The sequence below is a fragment of the Gekko japonicus genome, unplaced genomic scaffold, assembly GCF_001447785.1.
Source record: "Gekko japonicus isolate JY-2015 unplaced genomic scaffold, Gekko_japonicus_V1.1 scaffold917, whole genome shotgun sequence".
NCBI lineage: Eukaryota > Metazoa > Chordata > Lepidosauria > Squamata > Gekkonidae > Gekko > Gekko japonicus.
In genome coordinates this window covers 434,945-459,971 of record NW_015169201.1, presented here as the reverse complement: position 1 = coordinate 459,971, position 25,027 = coordinate 434,945, and the positions used below count along the sequence as shown (strand labels likewise).

At 44.2% G+C, this 25,027-nt stretch overlaps 1 protein-coding gene across 1 annotated transcript in view; it reads left to right on the top strand.

Moving 5' to 3' along the window:
* Positions 1–25,027, top strand: part of CLMN (calmin (calponin-like, transmembrane)) — a 98,073-nt gene that overhangs the window by 63,276 nt on the left and 9,770 nt on the right. Inside the window, exons 4-9 of the mRNA XM_015416339.1 lie at positions 489–572; positions 5,736–5,828; positions 14,053–14,243; positions 16,999–17,192; positions 17,915–17,997; positions 19,531–20,814. Of these exons, the coding sequence (XP_015271825.1) occupies positions 489–572; positions 5,736–5,828; positions 14,053–14,243; positions 16,999–17,192; positions 17,915–17,997; positions 19,531–20,814 (1,929 nt within the window). The remainder of the gene's footprint in view (positions 1–488; positions 573–5,735; positions 5,829–14,052; positions 14,244–16,998; positions 17,193–17,914; positions 17,998–19,530; positions 20,815–25,027) is intronic.

The window sequence follows — 25,027 nt, the reverse complement described above, 5'->3', positions numbered from 1 at the left end:
TAGTACATGTGGCCCGGCCCAACAAGGTCTCATTTATGTCAGATCCGGCCCTCATAACAAATGAGTTTGACACCCCTGGGTTAGAGTCATGTCATTGGGGGAAAGGTGGGTTTAAACTGTTTCTCCTGCGCAATTTTGCTGATTGGAAATTGGACCCCTAGCTTGCTTTGCCACCACTTGAGGGGAAAAAGACAGGTGCTTGCTTTCTTTACTGTCTTTTCCCCCATATGGGGGCATTTCCAATTGGGGAAAATGGGCAGTGGCAAAAATAACCTCTTTCTTCTCCAAAATCCCATTCCACATTGGGGAAGGGACCCCTGTGGCTGATTCTTGCACTTACGTTATATGCCTGGGGCTTTGTTCATAGGTCTTTAGCACTGCATGTACTTTGACTATTACAGTTCTTACCTGAGACTATTAATGGCTTCTTTTTAAAGTCCTCACTGACAAACTTAATTTTCAACCCACTCTGCTTCCTTGTTTCTTAGCTGCACGAGTACAAGCCCTCGACCCATCGTATTTTTCGACTGAACAATATTGCAAAAGCCCTTAAGTTTTTGGAGGATAGCAACGTAAGTAGTTCAACATCTGAGAGCATCTTCTTCACTTTTCCCAGTATTTCTTGCTGAAAAATAGTTGTTGTTGGACTTCCTAAGTAACGTATAGGCTGAAGAAATTGGGTTTTGATTGATATTGAGCCTAGATGGTCATATATATATATATATGGTATGCAGAGTGAGGGGAAACTCCTACGGGCTCTTAAAAAAAAACATATATATATATTTTTTAAAATGTAATATAAAATGTTCAACCAGATTAAAGGAAGAAGAGCCTTATTATTAAAAGAAAATAACAAGCAGTGCCTGTAATCTTTAATGAGTTCTCACTCCATTCGCTTTAAAGGTTAGTAACTTGAGTCATCTGATTCTAAGAATCTTTCTGGCATCACGAGTTTTATATTTCTCTGCTAAATTATCAAAGTCGCTCATTTGATTTTCCTTCATATAGATGGAAATCTAGAAAGGAAATTCATGACTTTTGCATGCAACAGGTTGGAACTTTGTGTTCCTCTGGCAAGCAAAAACCCATTCTGCCCTGGTGTTGCCATCTAGGGTAATTTTACATGTGGCACTGCAGCTTCTGGGTAGTATGCAAGGGCAGATGTTCCCCATGGGGAGATGCTTATTCTCTCCTGAGGGGACAGAACATGTCTCAATTCAATGGGTTTTATGTATTAAATATTTTCCATAGAATAGAATCATAGAATCGAGGATCATCTAGTCCAACCCCCTGCATAAGGCAGGAAATTCACAAATACCTCCTCCAAATATCTTTTATCCTGCTTTCTCCCACAGCTGGGACTTACAGTGGCTTGCATAATTTAAAAAAATGCAGTTTAAGCTATATACATACAAGACAATCCAACACCCTGATCTGGTATTGGTTCCACTCCTGGCTCACATGGGGCCATGGGCTGAAAGCCATAGGGCTAAGGGCTCATTCCAAAAGCTCTCGCCTCTGGTGATACCCAGACTTTAGCATACCTGCAGTAGGGAGAAACAGAAGCTTAGGCCTGGTCTTACATGGCTGCCTTACTACTCCCCTCTTTGCATGAGTCACATGACTATGGTGGGTAGAGAAGGAAGGCAAAGGAAGGCAATAGCAAGTCACCTCATTTCTTAGTTGACTTGAAAGCCCCTTACTAGGGTCACTATAAGTCATTTGTGACTTGATGGCACATACCTACATAGGGATGTTGGGATAAGAACATAAGAGCCTGCAGGATCGGACCAGTTATCCATCTGGTCCAGCATCCTGCTTTACACAGTGGCCAACCAGTTACTATGCAAGGCCAATAATGGCATAAAGGCCAAGGCCTTCCCCTGACATTGCTTCCTAGCACTGAGATTCACGGGTTGACTGCCTCTGAACACGGTGGTTCTCTTTAGTCACCATGGCTAGCCACTGATAGACCATTCCTCCATGAATCCAGTTCCCTTTCAAAGCTGTCTGTGCTTGTGGCCATTGTTATACCCTCTGGCAGCAAAGTCCACATTTTAATCACTCGTGTAAAGTATTTCCTTTTGTCCGTTCTGAATCTACTGCTCATCAACATCATTGGATGTCTGTGAGTTCTAGGCTCCGATCACATACACAATTAGCCACGCGGGAGGGATGAATGCCGGGCAGATTTAATGGGCGTGGTCACATGGACACATCTGGCAAGCGTCGCGCCCCCGCCCCCCACCCGTACCGCCCGGCCGAAGCTGCGGAGTAAAGCGCGTGTGGATGCCCCCCCCCCCCCCCCCCCCCGCGTTATCTGGTACGTGTGACCGCAGCCCTAGTATTTTGGGAGAGGGAGAAAACATTCTCTCTGTCCACTCTCTTTACTTAGCCTATACTTTTATAAACCTCTAACATATTTACCCTTAGTGGTCTGTTTTCTAAACAGAAAAGTTCCATATGCATACTAAAAAACCAGTCGAATTTCCTGCAACAGTTTCAGGCCTGTAGACTGCATTCCTACATCACAACAAACCTCAATTTGTTCATTATATGCAGGGCTCGTTTTGTAGCAGGAACTCCTTTGCATATTATTTACCCTTAGTGGTCTGTTTTCTAAACTGAAAAGTTCCATATGCATATTAAAAAAAACAGTCGAATTTCCTGCAACAGCTTCAGGCCTGTAGACTGCATTCCAACATCACAACAAACCACAATTTGTTCATTACATGAACAAACCTGAAACTTCAGTCTTCTGCGTTGCCTCCCTGCTCATTCCTCACCTTCTTGTGCCTTGCACAGATTGAAAACATCCAGGTTTAGAAAGTCCTTGTTCCATGCACAGTTGATTGTGTTATCAGAATTAGAATGGTTTTAACAAAGGGATTCTGTACCACTCAGTTTGTAGACAAGAGACAAATTGCAGTTTGTTAGAGCACCCCAGTTTGAATGTCCTCTCAGGTTACCCATTCGATTGAAGACTTCCTAAACCTGGAAGTCTTCAGTCTTGGCTCTGTGCATCAGGACAGGATTTCTGGCCTGTTCATGTTTCAAACCACTCATGGCTTCCAGTCTGAATGCCATCATAGACATGGCCATAGCTGAAACTTCACTGAATCAGGAACCTGCAGCAGGTTGAATGGTGTTTTTGCTGAACCCCTCCTCTAGTATCACTGAACTTGGCATGTGCTTTTGACATCACATTTAACACACACATCTTGTTGCTAAGGACCTTCCTATGTCATAGTCACTTGCGCCCACTTAAGGCAGGGAGCTTTCCCTGGGCAAGCTGAACTTTTTGAAGGAGATGGACTGACTCAATCTCCAGCCCCTTCTGTGGGTGTCTGCGGTCATAGACTTGTAAGTGGCTCATGCTAGGAACCACTGAGAAGTAAAAACGGGTATGGTAGTACAACCAGGATTACTGATTTCCTAATCCAAACATAGCCCCTAAATCTTTAGTAGCTGCATAATGGGGAGGTGTTTGGCAGTGATGTAGCTTCTCTCATCACATCACAAAGCAGCATTCGTGAACTTCCTCCAGTGCAGTTTGTGAAAGCGTGTCTCTAAGGCCCCTTTGGGTGCTCATTAACAGGACCCATGACACAGTTCCAAGTTTGGAGACTCCATGGGAGGGGCTAGTGGATAGAGAAGTTGGACTTGGAACTGAGAGTAGTCCTGCATCTGCATAACTCTGGAGGAAGTCACAATCCTCCCCCTCCCCAGTTTCACCTTGGGGATGATAGTGGGCCACCTCCTCTGGTTACAGCAAGAACCAAGAGGCTGTAACACAGTTTGCAAACAGAAAGTGCTTAGGTTTTATAGAGCTGACGTTTAAAGGGTGGTGGGATTAAACCATTCAAAGTTTTGGTCCTTAACTGAGTTTGTAATGTTGCTTCAGAGAAATGATTCACAACAATAACCTCTTGTTGGGACTGAAATCTCTATAGTAAGCTATGGGCTAAAGGATTCTCTTTATTCTCATTTCTGTTTAATCAAACTTGAGAGTGAATTAAACCGCAAAGCACGAAGTGAAAGGGGGGCTTGTCAAGATACCTGGTTATGCAGAATTCTAAAAGGTTTAGAGGAAAGGCTAAATATTCCTGAATGTTTCATCACTTAGAAACTGGACTTCAGACAGCATTCAGTTTTGTCTGACTGAGTAATATTCTGATGTTGCCATCTGCAATAAACATCAGTGTGGGATCTCAGACTTCTGATAGAAATCCCACTCCTGGGCAACTTGATCATGTCCAAATATAAAAAAGAAGTATAAAAGGCTTTCCAGTAAGGCAGATGTAATGATAGCTGAAATGCCATAATAGTTGAGAGGGTTTTTTTAAAGAGTCCCATTTGCTTTGGAAGTGCATTCTGATCATTTTTCCAAACCCCCACAGTGTTCCGGTTCCCCTCGGACTGTATTTTTGAATGAATAATGTCCCCCAGTCCTTCTGGTAAATCTGTTTCAAACAGTATTGTCTGCTCAACAGCAGGTTCTTCAGGCTCTCAGGTCAAGGTCTTCAACTTCACCTACTACCTGGTCTTTTTTTTTTTAACTAGATGCCGGGGATTGAACTTGGGACCTCCTGTGTACAAGGCAGATGCTCTGCCACTGAGCCACAGCACTTCCCCAACTATTAGTAGGAAAACCATTGTTGTCATAGGGGAAGGATGGTGGAAATTATGAGGAAAGGATAACCATGAAGGCCGCTCTGAGGTCCCTGGAGGAAGAGGGGGATGGAAATTGTAGTGTATCGAGCCCTGACAGTGCCGGGCATGCCTGGACATGCCCCAGGCACAAACACCTCAAGCTTCATGCCAAAAGACAATGGGCCAGTAGGATCCTAGCCAGGCCCAATGAAAGGGCTAGGTCCCAGGCTTTGAGGCCAATAGGTCTCTCGGTCACTGTAAATAGCCTATCGGGAGTGGTGTGTGTGTTTGGTGGTGGGTTTCAGTAGGAATATAAGCCGGCCTGCGAGCCGGCCTAGGTGTCTTGTTCCTGACTAATAAAAGTATGCTTAGCTGAAATCACACTCCGTTTGCGTACTTTTCAGAAATGTACTAGACAGATATTGCTTGAGGGCTCTTCTGCTGCCAGATCCAGCCTTAGAGCTGGTATACATGCCTGTGTTGTCAGCCACTGGTCAATTCATGTAACAGCTGTCATTAGGAGAGGGGCTGTGGCTCAGTGGAAGAGCCTCTGCTTTGCGATGCCCAGGTTCAATCCTTGGCATCTCCAGTTGGGGGGAAATGGCCAGGCAGTAGGTGATGGAGAACTGCTGGAGAACTGGTGCCAGTCTGAGTAGACCATACTGACCTTGATGGACCTTCCGTATAAGGTAGCTGCATGTGTATGATGAAGCCACTTGTATGCAGTGGCTTACCAAAGGCAGTTGGCAGCTTCTTTTGTGGCACTGCAGACCCTTTTGGGGGGGGGGCATTTGAAATGCCATGGGAATGGAATGAGGGGTGAATATGCAGTGGAAAAACGGGAGTCCACAAAAATCTGTTAGTGGAAATCTGACACTGGATCCGAACTACCGATAATTCATATCAAATACATTGGAAACTAAAGCATACTGCAATATAGCTCCACTGCCTCTATGTTTCTTGTTCTTTAGATTTGACAAATGTACATTCTGTAATAAAACCACATTTTTGGCATATTTATTTACCTGTTTTTTCTTTCTGTCTAAGCGTCTTTTAAAAGCTTGTATCCTACTTTCCTGTAGGTAAAACTGGTTAGCATTGATGCTGCAGAAATAGCAGATGGAAACTCTTCTATGGTACTGGGTCTGATATGGAACGTAATCCTGTTTTTTCAGGTAAAAAAAAAAGCTGGAACCATTCATTAGCCATTCCATTAGATCATTCAGTTTCAACAGAATACAAATTTTGTACAGCTAAAGGAGAAAGAGGTTTCCTGTTGTGTGTAGTAGCTCTTTGTATTTCCGTGGCATTAACAATGGTGTAAATGTGTCAGCCGTCTAGACAAACTGAAATGTGTCAGACTCAGAGCCTCCCTTACACCTTTCTTCCTTCCTTTTCCTCACTCCGGTCCTCTCCGTTGCCCTCACAAATGGGTTTCTTCCTCAGATTACTTGTGTCCAGCGTGCCTTGTACAGGAGTTGGCTTTTGTCCAAATTCAAGATCAAGAGGTCTTGTTTTCTAGTTTTCTGCTGGAAATGTATGAATGTTGCTTTGTCCATTTTAGCAACTCAGATCTCAGCAAGACGTAAAGGTCCTGCCTGTGACACTTTAGAACAATTTCTTGTGCCAAGATTGAAAAGTGCCACACGGTCAGAAAAGTCTGGAAGTCTTAAAGCAAGAATGAAATATAAGCGTTGATAATGCCCTCAGCCATTTCAGAGTGGCGGCCCTGATATAACTCTCCCAATTTTTAAAGTATGGTTAAGAAATTGATATCGTTTGGCTTAGTGTGCCCCTTTCCTTCCTCCCTCCCCCCTTTGCTCCTCTTCTTTCTGACACAACTTACATTTAATGTCCCCCAATGGCCTTAATTCAGGTTCATCGTTACATCTGCGCTGACCTTAACGATCGTTAATACTAACTATGGGTCCCATTTTAATCAGAGTTTGAAGTGGGTTTCCTCACCCAGGTGAAGAGAATAGCCGTTTCCAGACAAGGGTGCGAAAAAGTCATGCCCACCACAGCAGCAAGTGGAACAGGAATGGGATCCACTCACCTGTTCCCATGATGTCGGTGACCCTTTTGTGTCACTTGTCACCGCCTACTCCTCTCTGCCATACCTCTGCATGGTGCAGCCTGCAACAACCCCCTCCACCCATTTAGGTAGTGTGATGAGTTATGCCCAGATTGGGCACAACAGTGTCTGGATTCTCCCCTTTAATGTGGGGGCTTTCTGCTGTTCTTGTGTGTGTGGATGGGGGGAAAACCGCATACACAGACCGCTAGGAATGTTAAACAAAGTTGGTGTGCGGGAACTGCTTTTCAAGAAGCAGCTCCCCACATCACTGGGAGTTGATTGCATTGGTCCTGTCCATGGAGAGAGTACCCTGCAGGGAGAAGACACCATTTTTGTACAAAGGACCAATATGATCAGATCCCTGAAATATTATCTCAGCCACGGAGAAATCACATAAAGAAAAGCAGCTCCCACGTGGCTAGAGAAACAGTGTTAACTGTGCTTGAGATGAAGGCAGACAAACCCTCAACCCTCACTAGTCAATTCGGTGTATGGTTTTTGGTTGAAGGCCGTAACAATCTGTACCTGCCATCCTACAAATACAAATGTGAGCAATGTCCAGGCCAAACATCCATTCATGAAAATTAAAAGTATGATAAATTGTAAGACATCTAATTTGTCCCAGAGCACTTTTGCATAATATTACAAGAGACAATCTATGGTCTGTGAAGAAGCATGGGAAGGGGCAACAATTTAGAGGGGGGGGGATAAAAACCCCCCAGTCTCCTCATCCAGGATTCTCTCATGATATTCCCCTCCTTTTTTTTTTTACTTTAAATTGATGCTCATGTGTTCTCAACGTTCCATCCCCTCTTGTACATTTTCAGCTCAAACTTCATCAGGCCATTCCAAGTTTGTTTTTTTTTAATTACAGTCATTTTTCTCCATACATGGGAAGTCTCCCAAGTTTATAGAGACTCCTACCTTGTCTGGTACAGTGTTCCCCTGGTCTGGCCCTGGGCCCAGCCAACAAGAGCTGCACTAGGAGTTCTGTGCTTGGAACTTAATTCCTAGGTGCATGGGGGCCCAATTTTGATTGGTTGCTGTGGCTTGTGAGGAGAGAGGTTCCTTCCCACTGTTTTCCCACACAACCCAAAATGGCCCCAGGGAACTGGTACTTGCCCCATTGGGGAACTGTAATGTGTAGTCTATTGGTGCATGTTAAATTTCTCCAACAGGACAGATAGCAGCTCCCTGGGGCCATTTTAGGTCAGGAATCCATGCAAAGGAGAATGCTCTTAAGCCCCCTTTTCCCATATGCTATGGGCCGAATATGAATTGGGCCCTCGTGTGCCTGGGAATTATGAGAACAAATCTTGCAGAGCACATCTGTCAACTGGATTTGGAGACAGAGCCAGGGACAGCTTAGTTAGGCCCTCGTGTATTTGTGGCTTTCTTTATCCACACAGGGGCCAGCCTCCTTACTAACGGATGTAGTCAAAGGTTAATTTTTTTAAAAGCCTTGTTTGCCCCCCCCAAAAAATGTTACTTCAGTTGAAGAAACACCTTTAGTTTGTTTGGTGACTTGAAAACAGGGCCACAGTGGCTGTGGCCAAACCTACTTGCAGGTGATGAAATCCAAACCAACTTGCAGGTGATGAAATCCATTTGGTTAGACTTCCTCTTAACATCCTCCTCCGGGATGGGGAGGAATCAGTGGGGATCCCAAAATAACTATTAGTCATAATTGAATCCTATTCTTACTTCTCCAACCTACGAGGTCCCAGAATAAAAATTTCACATTCAATCTCTTAACTAAAAAAAAAAAGAAGAGAAAAAAGCAAGGAGAGGAGTATGACAGTCAGTGTTCCCTCTAAGCTGAGTTAGTGTGAGCTAGCTCACAGTTTTTTAGCCTCCAGCTCACACATTTTGGTCTCAGCTCAGGAAGGGATGGCTCCAGAGCAAACTAATTTATGCAGCAGCCAAATCGCTCGCTCACAACTTTAATGCCAGCAGCTCACAAGGTAGAATTTTTGCTCACAAGACTCCACAGCTTAGAGGGAACATTGATGACAGTATACATTAATTTTTCCTATATATCTCCTCAGTACACCATATCATACTCTGAATCAGAGGATGGTGACCAAATTCCAAATGTTTAATCTATTAAAGTCCTAATGTTAAAAAGGAAGTATTGGGAAGAATCAGTTTCGATGACACAGTCTTTAAGAAGCTTTTTGCAGGAAGATATCCCATATACCCATAAAGTATGAGCAGTATTTGTGTTTTTGCACTAACTGCCACAGTTGTGCGGCAGCTTTTTAATATCCATTCTAGAGGCAACATTTTTAAAAAGCAGGATTCATGGCAAACTGTCTTTGTAAGCAGTTCCATGAATTTCATCTTAGGAAAGATTTTAAGAATTAAGGTTGCAATCCTGAACGCACTTCCTATAGGAAACAAGTCCAGTGGATTTTAGCAAGATTTAATTCTGAGTATCCATGTTTAAGATTGCACTGTAAGTTACTGAAATTAGTGAAATCCGTGTATCACACACAAGGAAATTTAAAAATGTGTTCAATTCTAGATCTGTTATGCTTAAAAAGTTGTCATCTGCCCTAATAGAGCATGGTCTTAATCTATTTTTGTTATGCCAAAGGTGAAGAGCAGTTGGCCTTAAGGCAACTGGTGCCCAGTCATCAGGCACTTTAGATCAGCTACTTTCCCCCTAGAGCTTCTAAGTTGTGAATCCCATGCTACTAGATTCAGAATTTTAGGAAGGATACTGACATCTATGGGCCATTTCAGGGGAGGAACTTATGCCTACTGCATTGCCTTCATTGTCAATGTAGAAAAGCCCCCAAATTTACCAAATTGTTCCAAGTTTAATTTTTTTTAAAAAAATGTGTTTCTTTTTACCTCTGTAGTCTTTGGAATGATTTTTCTACTGAAATAGTCAGTAATCTGAATTGAGTTCCAAAAACATTTAAATCAAGTCCAAATAAGTGAGATGCTGAGAGATGTATGATCTTATCCTCCCAGCTTTGCCAGTCCCCTGGTTGGAACAGGAAGTCTTCCCCTGTTCCCAGGTCCCAAGTGGCACTGGGACAAGATTTTTATTATTTTTTTAAAGAAAAAAATCCAGCAGCATTGCATGCGCTGTTATGCAACAGTTTTATTCATGATGGCTAATTTGATTAGTTCTTCTGCCTACTGGCATTTTTAAATTATTGATTTTAATTAGTGGTGTTTATATTGTATGCATTTTATTGTTATTTACATTGTAAGCCTCCTTCAGTTCCTGTAAGGAAGAACGACAGCCAATAACTCTTATAAACAGGGGTCATTTGGGGGGGGACGCGGGGGGACGCCATCCCCCCAGGTGAGGTGCGGGAGGGCGGGGCCTGGAGCTCCCTGCTGGTGCCCGCTGGAGGTCGCCGCCGGCTGTGGGGAGGACACACTTCCGGTGATGTCAGGGGGTGTGGCATATGCTAATGAGTTATGCTAATGAGTCCCCCTAGCTCTTTTTCTACGAAATGACCCCTGCTTATAAATAAAATAAACATGTCACTTCCAGTGAAAACCCAGAAGGGTAGAAGGTAGCTCTAACAATCTTTGGAAACGGTGGTTTTACCGTAGTATTTCCAGCGATTCCTACCCAGTGTCACTTCTGGGGTTTCACGGAAGTGATGTAATGGTGCATGTGTTGTCACCTCCTTTGTATCCCCACCCCCAAGCCTCCCACGTGGGGTGGGTTAACTCTTTTTCTCCTGGGAGGTTTTGCTGATCAACCCCCCCCCCCCTTAGAGTTGTCAACCCTCAAAAGATAGGCTACCCATGTCCTTTTAAAAACCTTTTGGGGGGTTAACAATGCCCATGGTTGCCAACAAATCTGGAGAAAAATATCCTGTAACACAGGTTTAAGGTGATGTTATTTACATTCATGCCATGAAAAGCTTCAACTGCTCATTTCCACACATTAAGCCTCTGTTAAAGGGATAGAACATTTTTCTCCAGGTCTGTTTGCAACCCTAACAATGGCACAAAGATGAGATCTGTTTCAAATTAGCTGCATGCTGTGTATTCTGACTTGTGCAGTTCTCCAGGGCCTCAGGCAGGGAAAGGCCTTTCCGGGCACCTGTTAACTGCCTCAGACAGAGACACTAATTCAGCCTCTAACCTAACAAACACAGCGGTGCCATTCCCAACAAGAACTGCCTCAGTGCAGGCTGCTGATGTTATCTGTTTCTTTATGGGTTGGGGTGAACAAGCCAAATTCAAAAGGCTAAGAGCCTTCAGTCAGTTTTTGCTTCCTATCCCCTCCTCCAGGACACTAGTTCTGCTCTTTCAGTTCAGCTGCAGACCTGATCCTGTGGAACAATCTGCCATAGAGAGTGAGGACAGTCAGACTGCAGGCAGTCCATAGCTGACCGGCTGGTTAGGAAGCTGGCTGTGGGCAATCTGGATACAAGGTTGCCCTCCCCCCAAATAGGGTTACCATCTCTGGGTTGGGAAATACGTGAAGATCTGGGAGGTGTAGCCTGGAAAGGGTGGGTTTTGGGGAGGAGAAAGACCTCAGCGGGGTACAATGCCGTAGAGTCCATCCTCCAAACAAGCATTTCCCCCCCCCAGGGGAATTCATCTCTGTTGTTTGGAGATCAAGTGTAATAGCAGGAGATCTCCACATCCCACCTGGAGGTTGGCAACCCTACCCCTGAAAATATGCCACCTGAGGGAACTACCTCAGGGCACCTCATTATGGAACCAGCTCTGGTTTTATCTAGTGAGGAAAAGGCGCCACAAATTCAAAATGTCTAGTGACCCACAGCTTCCAGAAAGCAGGCCCCTCTTTTTCTCTGTCTTCCCTCACCTCTTTCAAACTACATTACAGTTTTCCTTACATGGACTGGTACATCTCTGCCACTTGCAAAGCAGCAGTGTGGCCTGTGCTGTCTGCTCTCTATAAATTAGGGGAAAACAATAAAAAGGACCTGCGATACTCGCAGGGGGGGAGTATTCCCCATGGCTCCCGGCCCTCAGAAGCAGCAGGAGCTCTGCATGGAGGAGGAGGCAGCTGCAGGGCTCCCCCCACACACAGTGGCAACGGCGGCAAGCCCCATGCGGATCCCACCTGGCCCACCAAGGTTCCCCCCCGACAGTGGCAATGGCGGCGAGCACCATGCAGCTCCCAGTTGCCAGGCCCACCAAGCCCCGGACAGCAGCAACGGCAGTGAGCCCTGCCTATGCCACAGTTCCCAGTGGTAAGTGCGTTCTCTGCGCATGCACAGGGAATGCTTCTTTACTTTTGGGGGGATTTAAGTATCCCCCATATAGTTTTTTCAACATTTCAGATTTTTCTGCACTCCTGGGGAGTGCCCCAAGTGTGCAGGAAAATCTGTTTACCCTCCATGTGGTCCCGATGTGTGGATTTAGATATCCGCACACAGAGGGACCCTTGGCTATTAGCTATATAGATCTGAAGAACTGCCTGCTCCCATATTGTCCAGCTCACCGGTTAAGATCTGCCTCACAAACCCAGCTCTCTGTGGCCCCACTTTCAGAGGTGAGGCAGGTGGAAACCAGAGACAGGGCTTTTTCTGTTGTGGCACCTCATCATGCGGAGTGCCCTTCCCCCTGAGGCTTATTTAGTGCCTATGTTACTTTCTTTTAGGCTCCTGGCCAAAATATTTCTGTCACCCAGGCTTTTCATTAAAAGGCTGGTTTTTAAACATTTTTGATAGTGTGGTTTTAGTCAGAAAACAATTCATTTGAAACTGTTCAATAATTTTTTTTCAAAATTCCCCAACTGGGTGTTTTTTTTAATGCTAAGTTTTAATTTATAACTTCAAGTGTTATGTTTTCCTGTGTGTTTGGTGAGTTGCCTTGGGCCAGGTTCCCCAGGCGAGGTGGCATAAAAAACTTCCTAAAGAAATGAAAACCCCTTTTCTAACTTAAAAAAAAGAAATGAAATGAAATGAACGTTGTTAGGAGACATGACAGTTCTAGCCCTAAATTCCTCTTATACCATATAGAGTTGACCTTGTATTAGCTGAAATGCAGAGCTGATCTGGTCCAGGTTAATTTGATCAAAGAATATTTGCACAGAGTGGCTGCTTAATTAGACATTAGAGGTTGCCGTGTAATTTTCTTATTATGTACATATGGAAGGCATTGCTGGTTTTGAGCTTTTTCTAACTGGGAAGGGTTCTGAGTGCAAAAAAATTGGGTGCAGTGAAGCTGGAGCCTGACAGTTAAGGAACGGGTTGGTTTTTCATATGGAAAGTGCCCAAGAAAAAAAGACTAGAAGGATTGAATTTTTCTTGGCTGAAGGAAGAAAAGAAGAGAAGGGCTTGAATCATATGGATGAGTTCCGTACGTCCTTAGTATCTGCTGCAGAGTGCTCTTCCTTTTCCATTAGAACTGTTTGGCACAAATAATAATAATAATATACTTTATTGTCATTGTACACAGTACAACGAAATTAAAGGTGCAATCATTTCAGTGATCTACAGCCATACACATATACACTCACACAACCATTCAGGCCCATTGAGAACCATCAGTCTTGTGCAGGTGGAAGTTTTAGCAGAAGAGGAAGCTCACTTTGCAGCAGAGACAGTCTAGCATGCATGGAACTCATTCATGGGATCCAAGCCAGCGTACTTATTGATTAGGATTGCCATTTATCTGGTGGGGGAAGTCCTAACCCTGTTGGCTACTCTCCCCCCAAGCAGCAAGGGGGAAATGTGGGGTTGGAATGTCACTTCACAATGTCCTGATGCCGTAGAGTTCTGGGTGAATTCTAGAATGTCCTGTGACACAGTGACGCCACTTCTGGCTATGTAGCTGGAAATGACATCAGGATTTCGTGGGACGTTGCTCTGGTGAGTCCTCCCACACCATCTCCGTACTGTTTATGTACTAGTTTAATTACTAAAAGATTATCCTATATGGAGCAATGAGTTGCTTCATGTAATATATATATATTGTATGAAATATAGAAAAAACGGAAGACTTTTCCCTTGAGCACTTTGGACTGTGGGCGGGAGGTTGCTACAGACAGTACACAGTCAGAACCCAGCCCACTTCTTCTTGTTGTTGTTGTTATTATTATTAAATGCAACATGTCTGAATCTGGAAAGGAGCTGGCCAGAACTGACTTCAACCCTGCTGTGTTTCCCTCACCAAGCCAAGTGTTTTCAGATGGCACAAAACTGGCCCCAAATCAACTGCATGTGTCGTGCAAGAGAACCTGGCACGAACTGACTTTTATGCTATCGACACTCGCCTAGAGAAATGAATAGGGTTGTTTGTCCTGTTGGCAGCATGATGGATTCTTTGTTTGGGACTTCTGACCTCAGCTGTCGCCTCTCTCGTTCCAGATTAAGGAACTTACAGGCAACCTCAATAGGAATTCCTCCTCTTCCAGCTTGTCGTCTGGGCCCAGCGGGCCTGACTCAGACACGTCTCATCCCAGCACCCCTAATGTGGAGAGAAGCATGTCTGTCTCAGTGAAGGATCAGCGAAAAGCAATCAAGGCCCTTTTAACCTGGGTTCAAAGGAAAACGAGAAAGTGAGTGCACCCCTTGCTCCCTCCCCCCCTTTCTCCCTAGAAATGTCTCAAATTAGCCCAGCTGCAAATCCCATCACTTGTCTGATGGAAGAACAATTTCCCTCTGTGGTCTGCAAGAACAGGCTTAATTCCAGGGGAATCCAGTGCAAACTTGAGAGCAGACGATGTAGTGTTCACACATGGTCCACCAGGATGCTGGGGCCTTGCAGCAGGAGTGAGAAGAGGTCCTTTTTGGTCCCTTCCTGTCTGTCCCGTGTCAGTAACAATCCCTGTTCTTATTGACCAGCGGCACACATGTTTGTGTACAGATCCTTGCCATTATACAAAAATGTGTGCCGTTTCTAACAGAAGGATAGGCGTGCCAGTTCCTTTTTTACTGTTTGAGAGTGGTGGGTACTTGCCTGATTTGCTCGTCAGGAAACTGATGTGGGGTTGAGACCCACAGACTAAGCTAGAATGGGAAAATACACGCTGTTGTCTAATAATCTGAGAGCACCACTGGGTGGAAGACTTCTTCAGATGTCTTGCATGCGTGCATGTGAACATAATTCTTAGAACACAGTATAGGGTTGCCAAGTGTAAATTCCTCCGGAGCGGGGGACTCCTGTCCGGTGTCTGAAGCGCATGCGCACTGCACGCACGTCACCCGGAAGTGACGTGACGATCAACGTGGCCCCGCCCCCAGCGTGCCCGGCGTGGTTGCATAACTTCCGGGTGACGCACACGTCGGGGTGGGGTTCCCCCCGGGGCCTCATCCGCTGGTGGCGGGGAACGGGCCTCTGGGGTGGGGGTTTCCCCGCCCCCCCGGGGGGACTTGGCAAGCCTAACACAGTAGCTCTTCATTTCTTAACATGAGGGTAGGCACTGGCTATGTTTTCATGGTGTCCACTCAGGGTTGCCAGGCAGGGTTATGGGGGGGGAGCATTATCCAGGAAAAGTTTTTAAAAAGACGTTGGGTAGCCATAGGAATAATTGGAAACTCTATGGTAAAACTGGAAATTCTTGCCATACAGTTTCTGGCAATTCCTAAAACTATTCTGTCACTTCTGGATAGCTCTAGGAATCACCAGGAATTCTGTGATAAGAACGTCTTGTAAATAGACGATTTACACCAGTTTGGTGTAGTGTTTAAGTGCGCGGACTCTAATCTGGGAGAACCGGGTTTGATTCCCCAGTCCTCCACTTGTACCTGCTGGATGACCTTGGGCAAGCCATAGTTCTGTCAGAGCTGTTCTATCAAGGGCAGTTTTTGAAAGACCTCTCTCAGCCCCACCTACCTCACAGGGTGTCTGTTGTGGGGAGGGGAAGGGAAAGGAGTTTGTAAGTTGCTCTGAGACTCCCTTGGGTAGTGCAGGGCGGGGTATAAATCCAATCTTCTCTTCTTCTTTTTAATTTTTCTCTTGCCACTGGAATTTGGAGGCAGGGAATCCGCTGCCCCCAGAAAGGGGCTTGGCAGCCCTATGTCCACTACTCAGAAATTCCAAAATTGCCCAGAGGCATAACAAGGTTTGGGATCCCCATCTAGCTTTGAGTCACTTTATGTGAAATGGTTAAAGCTGGGAAGTTATTTCATCCCAAAAGCTTTCAACATTACAGGAGTTTTGAGTGTGCCTTTAATGTTTGTAGGCAGACAAAAGGAGTGACTTGTAGGCCTCAAGGAAGCCTCTTTTCCATAGAGGCCTGGGGTGGGGATGCCTGGTCACCCGGTGGGGGCAGGGGTCTCCTGCTTTCAGCCCCTACCTCTCCGCTGCCAGCCAGCTGAAATTACAAAAGAGAAGAACACTGGAAATTAGCGAGATGTGCCTGTGTGACCTGGAAGTGACATGGGGACATTGGGGGGTGGGCAACACTGTTGTTTTGGGGCAAAAGCCTATGGTAGAAGCTAATTCTAACATAGAGTTTTGCCCGAAAATCAGAGCATCACTCCCCCAACATGCCCACGTCACTTCCAGGTCATGTAGGCACGTCACATTAATTTCCGGCATTCTTCCCTGCTCCTGGTAAGTGTTCCCCCCATTCCCCACCGGCTGCTCCAAGGGACTTGGCAACCCTAGCCTGAGGCCTTGTGTAAATTTTGCAATAGGGCTACATTTTCCAGGCATCATCCAAACTTCAGGATTGGACTGATGGAGAATGGAGGGGAAATGGACACCCACTGCTGCTAAGGTGGCAGAGCTCTAACAGAGAGCACAGAGAGGGAGGCCGTTTTTTCCTGGAAGCTGAGCAGTGGTGATGTTGCTCTTGGAGGGAAATGATTCTTCGCCACATGGTGAGGTGAGTCTGGCCTACTGGAATTCAGATAGTGAAGTAAAGTAGGAACTAAGGAAGGCAGTTGCATAGAAGAACTTCGTTGGTTTCTGGCCGGCTTCTTCCTTTGTGAGTTTTGCCCTGTATTCATTCTGCTTCATTTTTATAACTTTTCTCCTATTACTTGTTATAGCAGTTGTTTAATAAACCTTTTCTTGCTTATTCTGCCTGGGTTTCTTAGGCCTCAAATTCAGCCATACATCAGGACGCACCCTGATGAAAAAGGGGGCTAAGGACCTTGTTAATTAAGGCCCTAGACTGCACCAGGCCTGACGGGAAGCGGAGGGGGGGGGGAGAAAGGGGAGTGTGGGGAGGGAGAGATCCCTGGAGGGATGCCCTGTCTGTGGCAAACTGGCATTGCTCCACACACCATGCTGTGACGTTGGCACTCTGTTTTTTTGTGTGTATGCTTGGATTGTCACAATGCCCTCTTTGGTCCTTTGTCTAGGTATGGAGTTGCAGTTCAGGATTTCACCAGCAGTTGGCGAAGCGGGCTTGCTTTCTTAGCTATAATCAAAGCAATAGACTCTAGCTTGGTAGACATTAAGCAAGCTTTGGATAAATCATCTCGGGAAAATATAGAGGATGCCTTCACAATAGCACAAGACCATTTGGGTATTCCAAGACTTCTGGAGCCAGAAGGTAACTTTTTTTCCCCCATAGCTGAATGCCTTCTTCTTGCCTGTTGGGTTATTACTGCAAACAGATAAAGCATGGGCTCTGTGGACTGTTGCTACCGGACCTTCCAATTGGGGGTGCATTTCTTTTAAGCACAATACATTTTTGTAGCCTTTTGAAAAATCTAGGATCATGAGGGGAAGGTAATGGCTTTGTGATTGGCTGGCCCTTTCTGTCCATCTGGACAGCAAGATAAGGAGGGTGTGAGCTTTATGACTGCTTATGAGGGGCCAGCCAATCAGCACTCTGCAGAGCTGGTTTCACTTGGAAGCTGTATCAGTTGCTTCTGAACTTCTGGAAGATGGTATGACTCTCTACAAAGACTCATTGCCATGATTCTAGAGACCAAAGATTCAGGAGGACGTCAGCACATTTTCCCTTATGAAGCAACACAGACTCAGCACTCCACAAACCCTTCAGCAACCAAACACCAAAGCAACCTTGTTGTGCAGAAGTGTCATCTGGGTCACATTATCTGGCTGAAAGAAGTCTCTATTTATGATTGTGATTGGAGAGGAATATTAAGCTTCCAGAAGGCGCCATTAAGAGTAAATACATTAAAAGTCCTCAATTCTTTTTTCATTGAAGCATGCTGGATTGCACCCTTGTTCTGTGAATGTGTTTTAATTCACAGCCTCCTTTATAAGTGTTGGGAAACCTCAACATATTGTGTGATTTCTTTTCAGACATCATGGTCGAATCACCCGATGAACAGTCAGTGGTGACCTACATTGCACAATTCTTGGAGCATTTCCCAGAGCTGGAAGGGGTATGTGCTTTCTTCCCCACCTTTTACCTTTTAAAAATCTTTTAAAAATTAAAAAGTTGATTTATGTCCTATTGCTTGGAGTGATTATTACAAACAGTTCATTCTGAGTAGATTTATAAGCCATAGCTTCCTGATTAGCTGACTTTGATACAATTGTGGTCTTTCCTCCCACTTTGCCATCCACAACTAGTTGATATGCAGATACTGGGTTGGATCCAGCCAGCTTTTTAGCTCACACAATCACGCTCCATTCTCCGCCTTATTTCAGCCCTCCTCCCACATTATTTTTGTCCACGCACATCCTACAGTCCCCAACATAGCCTTTTTGGTTGGTCAGAGGGAACTCCGTCTTCTTTTTTACCCCATCCAATCAGCTTGTAAGATCCAACCCGCTGTGGATTGATTCACCCAGTTTCTAAGAAGCATAAGTGAACTGAAAAGTGCATTTCACTGCCTCTAGCCCTTCTGAATTTGCCTTGTGGATGCCCCATTACACACACTCAGTGCGGTTTGCTGTGTTCTGGTACATCCCATCTCTGGAATATCTTCCAGGATGTAGTGAGTGACTCTCCAGCTCTGTTCAATGCAGCCCAACCTGGGTCATAGCCAGCCGTTGTTTCCAGATGAGGTTTTGAAGAAATGGTTTCCAAATCAGTGATTTCTTCATAACCAACAGAAGCTTGCATAAGCTTGCCACCAGACTCAAGTATTTCTGTACATTTCAGTGTTGATAAATTATTAGCGTGAAGCTTTTATCTACTGATGAAAAAACACTATTTCCATATGTGCGAATCCCCTACTCCAAACCTTTTCTTTCAACTCTCTTCCATCCAAACATTTGAGAATTGGCAGTATGTTGCCTCTGAACATGGAAGAGTCCCTTAAAAAAAAGTATCACTTTTTATATAGAACTCTGCCCTCTCCAGTACTACCATAGGAATGTAGCTCTGTGAGTTTCTATCAGCCAAGTGATCTACCAAAGAAAGCAACACAGGCTAAATCAAAACCCCTGGCACATCTGGACTGTACAATTCAGAAGTGCAAAAGCAGCCCATCCAGTCTCTTAAATCAGAGCCATGTGGATTTGCCTAGACTGTATGGAATTCTCAAATTCTCGTCAATCTTTGTCAATTAAATCAGCTATAAAGCTTTCTTGGCCACTAGCCCCATTCATATACATTGAGATAATAGAATGCAACCCTAAGTAGATCTATTCAGGAGCAGCGTTCCCTCTAAGCTGAGTTAGCGTGAGATTGCTCACAGTTTTTTAGCCTCCGGCTCACACGTTTTTGTCTTAGCTCAGGGAGGATGGCTCCTGAGAAAACTAATTTCTGCAGCAGCCAAATTTTTCACTCACAACTTTACTGCCAGTAGCTCACCAAGTAGAATTTTTGCTCACAAGACTCCACAGCTTAGAGGGAGCATTACTTATGTGATTTTAGGATTGTAGCCAATGGTTATTTCTCTAACTTGGTGGAAGCACAGAATATTATTCCATATTAATGGTCATTATTTTTCCTTCATGCAATACAGGAAGATTTTTCAGACCCAGACAAGGAATTTCCAGTTGAATCTACTTATGTCCATATCAAAGACATACCAGGGGAAGAAAAACCAGAGAAGATCTTAGTTCTGAATGAGAATGGGGGCCACACTTATACCACTCACTGGGACAGGAGCCAGTCACCACCTCCAAAAGTCCATATTCTTGATCTGCCTCTTGATCAGGAGGACCAGAATTTGCGTAGGGCAAATAAACTCCATGACAATCTGAACCAACCTTTATCTGATCATTCAGAGACTCTCACAGAATTGCTGCATTCAGAAGATCCTCCGAGGCCCACCTCTCTGCCAGTTATTGAACCCTTTGGTTTTCAGTCCGGCCCTGTGACCGACATTCTTGCCAATAAAATAAATGGGCCTGAAGGGAATCAAGCGAACATGCAAGATTCACTGAAGAGGAATGACAAGCTTCCCCCTGAAGTCCTTATGAACAGCGAATATCCCATTGACCCAGTTGGTTCTTCAGAAGGCGGCCAAGAAGAAATTGATGTGCAGGAGCCGTCCAATAAAATGCAAAAATTGCTTGATGGAGAGACTGGCTCATTATCTCAGACTTCACATCCACTTAAAAATGAATCAGGTCTGACAAGGGAGCATCCAGTATCAGATTCTCCAGTGGAACAGACTGCACATCAATATGTATTACAGATGCTGCATGAGGAGATAGCTAAACTTCCAGAAACAGTGGATTCTGCGGATCAAGAAGCTGAGTCATCTAATTTCACGGATAATTCTGACACGTCTTTACCTTCTCCATCTGAACGTCTCTCCCTAGCAATTAGAAACACTCCCAAGAGCATAGATATTACTAATCAAGGTGCATCATTGCCCGAAATGATAGCAAACTCTTCTAAAGTTTCTGTAATTCCCCACGACCTCTTTTATTATCCACATTATGATGTTCCTATATCAGCAGTTCTAGATGCCTTTACTACCCTTGACACAGATTCATCTCTTTCTGAAAGCAATAAAATCTGTCCTGAGGTTTCTGGGAACAATTTAGCTGAGAAAGAGTCCCTTGCCCTAACGAATGAGGAGGAAAATCTAAAGCCAGGCCTCCATGCCAATGTGGAGGTTTCACCAATGCCAACTGATGACAAAATCTTGGGAAAACGAAAGAAAAATACTTGCAGTCATACCAAGTCTTCCCTGAACAGTGCAGAAGCTACAATAGTAGGAAAAAGTGCTGTGCCTAAAGCCAGAAGTAATGTCACCTCTTCTCAGAAAGATTCTGCACACCCTGAAGTCCCTGTGGTAATGTTTGTTCTTATGTTTCCATGCATATTTAAGCACAGTTGGCCCATAATGTCTTAAACTTGCATTGGCCCCGGTCACATGGGGGAAATTGACGTGGCCAAAGTGTGGCTTTTTAGAGCCGCACCAAAAGAGACACGCGGCGGCGGGATCAGACAGATCCCCTGAGCCGTTGTACAGTTGCTCCCCGGCACAATCAGATGCCGGGGGGGGATGCCACGGAAGGGAGAGCGAGGCAGCCGGCTGCGCATGTGTGCGCATGCGCAGTTCGGCCGGGAGCCTCGAATGCTCCTGAAGACGGGCGCGCCGGCGATCCCATGGCCGCGCTTGCTGTGGCGTTTCAGGTAGGTGCTACTATTTCCTAGGGGTTTTTTTAATGCGTGTTTTCGGCCTGAAGGGACGGATCGAGGACGGGTGCGCACCGCTTCCCAGATGTTGCGGTGTGATCGCGCCCGTTTCCTGCGCCCCCGATCCATCCTTCTTCCGGGCCAAAACCTCCCGTGTGTCCGGGGCCATTGTATGCCATTCAGATGATTTTAGAATACTGGTAAGGTAATAAAGTTAATTGTATATGGCCATTGACCTTTACAAGTTAAAACATATTTACAGCCCTAGAATTTTAAAATTTCTGATATATCTCTAAGAATTCTCAATCAGACACAAAAATTGCATATCATTCCATTTGGCTGCTTTTTGAGAAACCGCATTTGCTCTGATTTTCCTAGCAACTAGAGCAGAGTGCCATCTTGCTGGAGACAAGGAAATCCACGTCTGACAGCATAAATGCTAATTTGTCAGAATCGGAAAGAGAATATAAAGTCTCTAATGTCTTAGTCAGAAATTTGTTTCTAGGCTCCAAGTATAAAGGGCAAACTAAAACATAATGAAGAAGGTCTTCCACCAAACTTCTGCATATACAGATGTATTGTTCCTGTGGTATTTTTTGAGTATCATCCAGTAAGTAGCTCCGTTGGCATAGTTTAAAAGCGTAATGATGTGAACGCCATTCTGAGGTTATATGCTGTTATATCTACCAAATAGGAAGCTCTAAAATGATATATATTTTTAACAATTTTATACCATGGAGCAAACTTTGGGTCGACTGGGTGATTAACAAATTGTTAATTACATTGTTCTCTTTAAGTTGGTGCCCGCTGCCTTTGGCTAATCTTAAGGAATGCCAGATGTGTCCTTGTCATGTTCTTTTCTCAGATCTTCACTTTTCTAACCTTATAGCAGTGCCTTCAGCATTGACCAAATGTTCCATTTGGTGTATGTTTCGCTTTGTAGTTACATATGTATATGGTGCAGATAATATACAGAACTATTGATATTGATGTGAATGCTGATGTACTCAGATGAGTCTGGCGACTATCCTAAACTAAGTGCCCAACATCTTACAGTTGGACATTTTGGAAAGTATTTTGGACATTTTAGAAAGTCTATCTCAAATAGTCAACATACAGATGTCTATGTCAACTGCCACCATGTTTCAGTTTCATTCACCGCACACGTACATTGCTGTCAACGACTGCAATTTCATCCTTTGTTTTGAGTCTGACTTTCTGATAATGTAATGCACACTGAGTTTAAGTAGCCATGGGGTTCTGTACCTGGTAGAAAATGTACAAGAGGTATTCTTTTATTTATTTATTTTTTTATTAAACAGAGTAAAGTAGCATAACAGCATTTACATACAAGTCATAAAACTCTATCGTTACAGTGAGTGGTAAGCCAAACAAAAGCTTATAAACCCCTCTAATCCCAACAAGTTTGCCTTTCTTGCAACCCTCTAATCTACGAACTAGTGAACGAAGCAACAAAACCAGCTTCCATAATGGTGATCAAGCTAATGTACTGTATCCTATGATCTTGGTTAGCAAGAGGTATTCTTGTTATGTATATGTGCAACTCAAGAGTGTGATTCATATGAACGAAACTTGCTACCAGATAACCAAAAGTGGGCCCATGTGTATTTGCAATATTAGGTTCAAGGAAGCAGTCAGGTTTTGGGGCATAAATTGATTGTTATTTTTGTAGAGCAATCTCACACATGGTATCTGCTTGCTTTCCATCAGTCTGTGTTCGTAGGATATGCATAGCAGAAAATCAGCTGCATGAAAGTTGCATTTGTATATGTCTGGTAATGGTGAATTCAGTGATCTCACTACCACTACGGGTTTCGGTGTCTAGTTTTAGATCATTTATTTATTGTAGATGTTTTTATGCCACCTTTCTACCCAGTTTAGTGTTCCCAAGGCAGATAACAGACAAAACACATTTTTAAATGCACCTAAACATAAAACAGTAACAACAGTTCTCACTTCAAAAAGGGTGTAGGCAAAATCGAGAAGGTGCAGAAGAGAGCGACGAGGATGATCAGGGGTCTGGAGACTGAGCCCTATGAGGAAAGGCAATAAGGGCTTTGGGAATGTTTAGTTTGGAGAAGAGGAGACTGGGGGGGGCATGATTGCTCTCTTTAAATATATGAAAGGATGTCATTTGGAGGATGGCAAGGAGCTGTTCCAGTTGGCAGCAGAGGATAGGACCCGAAGCAACGGGTATAAATTACATGCAGAAAGGTATCGGCTGGATATCAAGAAAAACTTTTTCACGGTCGGAGTGGTTCAAAGGTGGAATCAGCTGCCTAGGGAGGTGGTTAGCTCCCCTTCACTGACAGCTTTCAAGAAGAAGGCTGGATGAATATTTGTCAGAGATGCTTTAGGCTGGTCCTGCATTGGGCAGGGAGTTGGACTGGATGGTCTGTATGGCCCCTTCCAACTCTGTGATTCTATGATTCTAAAACACAAACACATAGAGGCTTACACATAAAAAGAGGAGGGATTAATGAGGGTCTCTGAAGGAATATCAACCAAGACAGAAAAGTTTTCACCCACTGGCAGAAGACAGTGTTAGAGTGGGACAAATGAGGAGGAAATTCCATAATTTTCATGCTACAACAGAGAAGGCCCATTCTTCAGCTATCACACATCTAACCTTAGATGGTGGAGCCCCTGAAGCAGTAAAGATGAGTAAAGATGACTTGGGTAGGTTCCTGTGGGAGCAGGCAGTCCTTAAGATATGCTGATTCAAGCCGTTTAGAACTCTGAAGGTCAGTACCAGCACCTTGAATTGGACCCAGAAGCAATTTGGGAGCCAGCGCAGGTGGAATCAGTTTTAGAATATCGGAGGCACACATTTCTTTCACATCTTCTGGAAGGACACATATATAGACACTGGTCTATTTGTGGACAAGGAATCGACATATATGCAGATGCAAAACAGATCCTATTAAACTTTTTAAATTTTGCTGTTAATGCTCATCAGAATTGTCTAGCTACCTGTATAGTTCTTAGCAACATGTGTCCTACCATTCTGTTTATCATTCATTTATTCAAGGAAGCCTGCATAGTGCGTAGGCTTTTAGACAAAAATAATATGACAATATTTGAAATACATGAGTAAAAAGAACATTCAGCACTTTAGAAATAAGTCAGTGTTGAATACATAATTTAAAATATTGAATTAAAATTAAAAATAGCCAACAGAATTGCTGCATATCTAACTAGGCACTAACTTAATGGAAGTAACTGGAATTTTTAGTTCAGCCAAGATATATTTGGCAACTACTAGACTGATGTGAGTTTCATTTCCAGACAGAAGATTAAGTGGTAGGTAGCCCTCTGAATGGCTGGGAAAAGTTACAAGAAGGGGAATGATCAGAGAAGCTCTTAAACTGCTACAGAATTTGCATGTGAAGAAAAAGTGTCAGGGGTTTCAGGCACCCAAAGACGGCAAGAACAAATCCTTTGACCATGTGGCATGTTAGAAAGTCCTCCAGAAAGATCAGCAATAGGTAATATGTTGAAACACACCAAGGAGACGAGATGGTGGTAAGAGGGAACTATATGAGAATACAGATACTTTTTGCTGACAAAGGGTCTTGCGAGAGTTACCACTCTCTTCAGCAATGTTTGAAGCCTCTAACTAGGCACTAACTTAATGGAAGTAACTGGAATTTTTAGTTCAGCCAAGATATATTTGGCAACTACTAGACTGATGTGAGTTTCATTTCCAGACAGAAGATTAAGTGGTAGGTAGCCCTCTGAATGGCTGGGAAAAGTTACAAGAAGGGGAATGATCAGAGAAGCTCTTAAACTGCTACAGAATTTGCATGTGAAGAAAAAGTGTCAGGGGTTTCAGGCACCCAAAG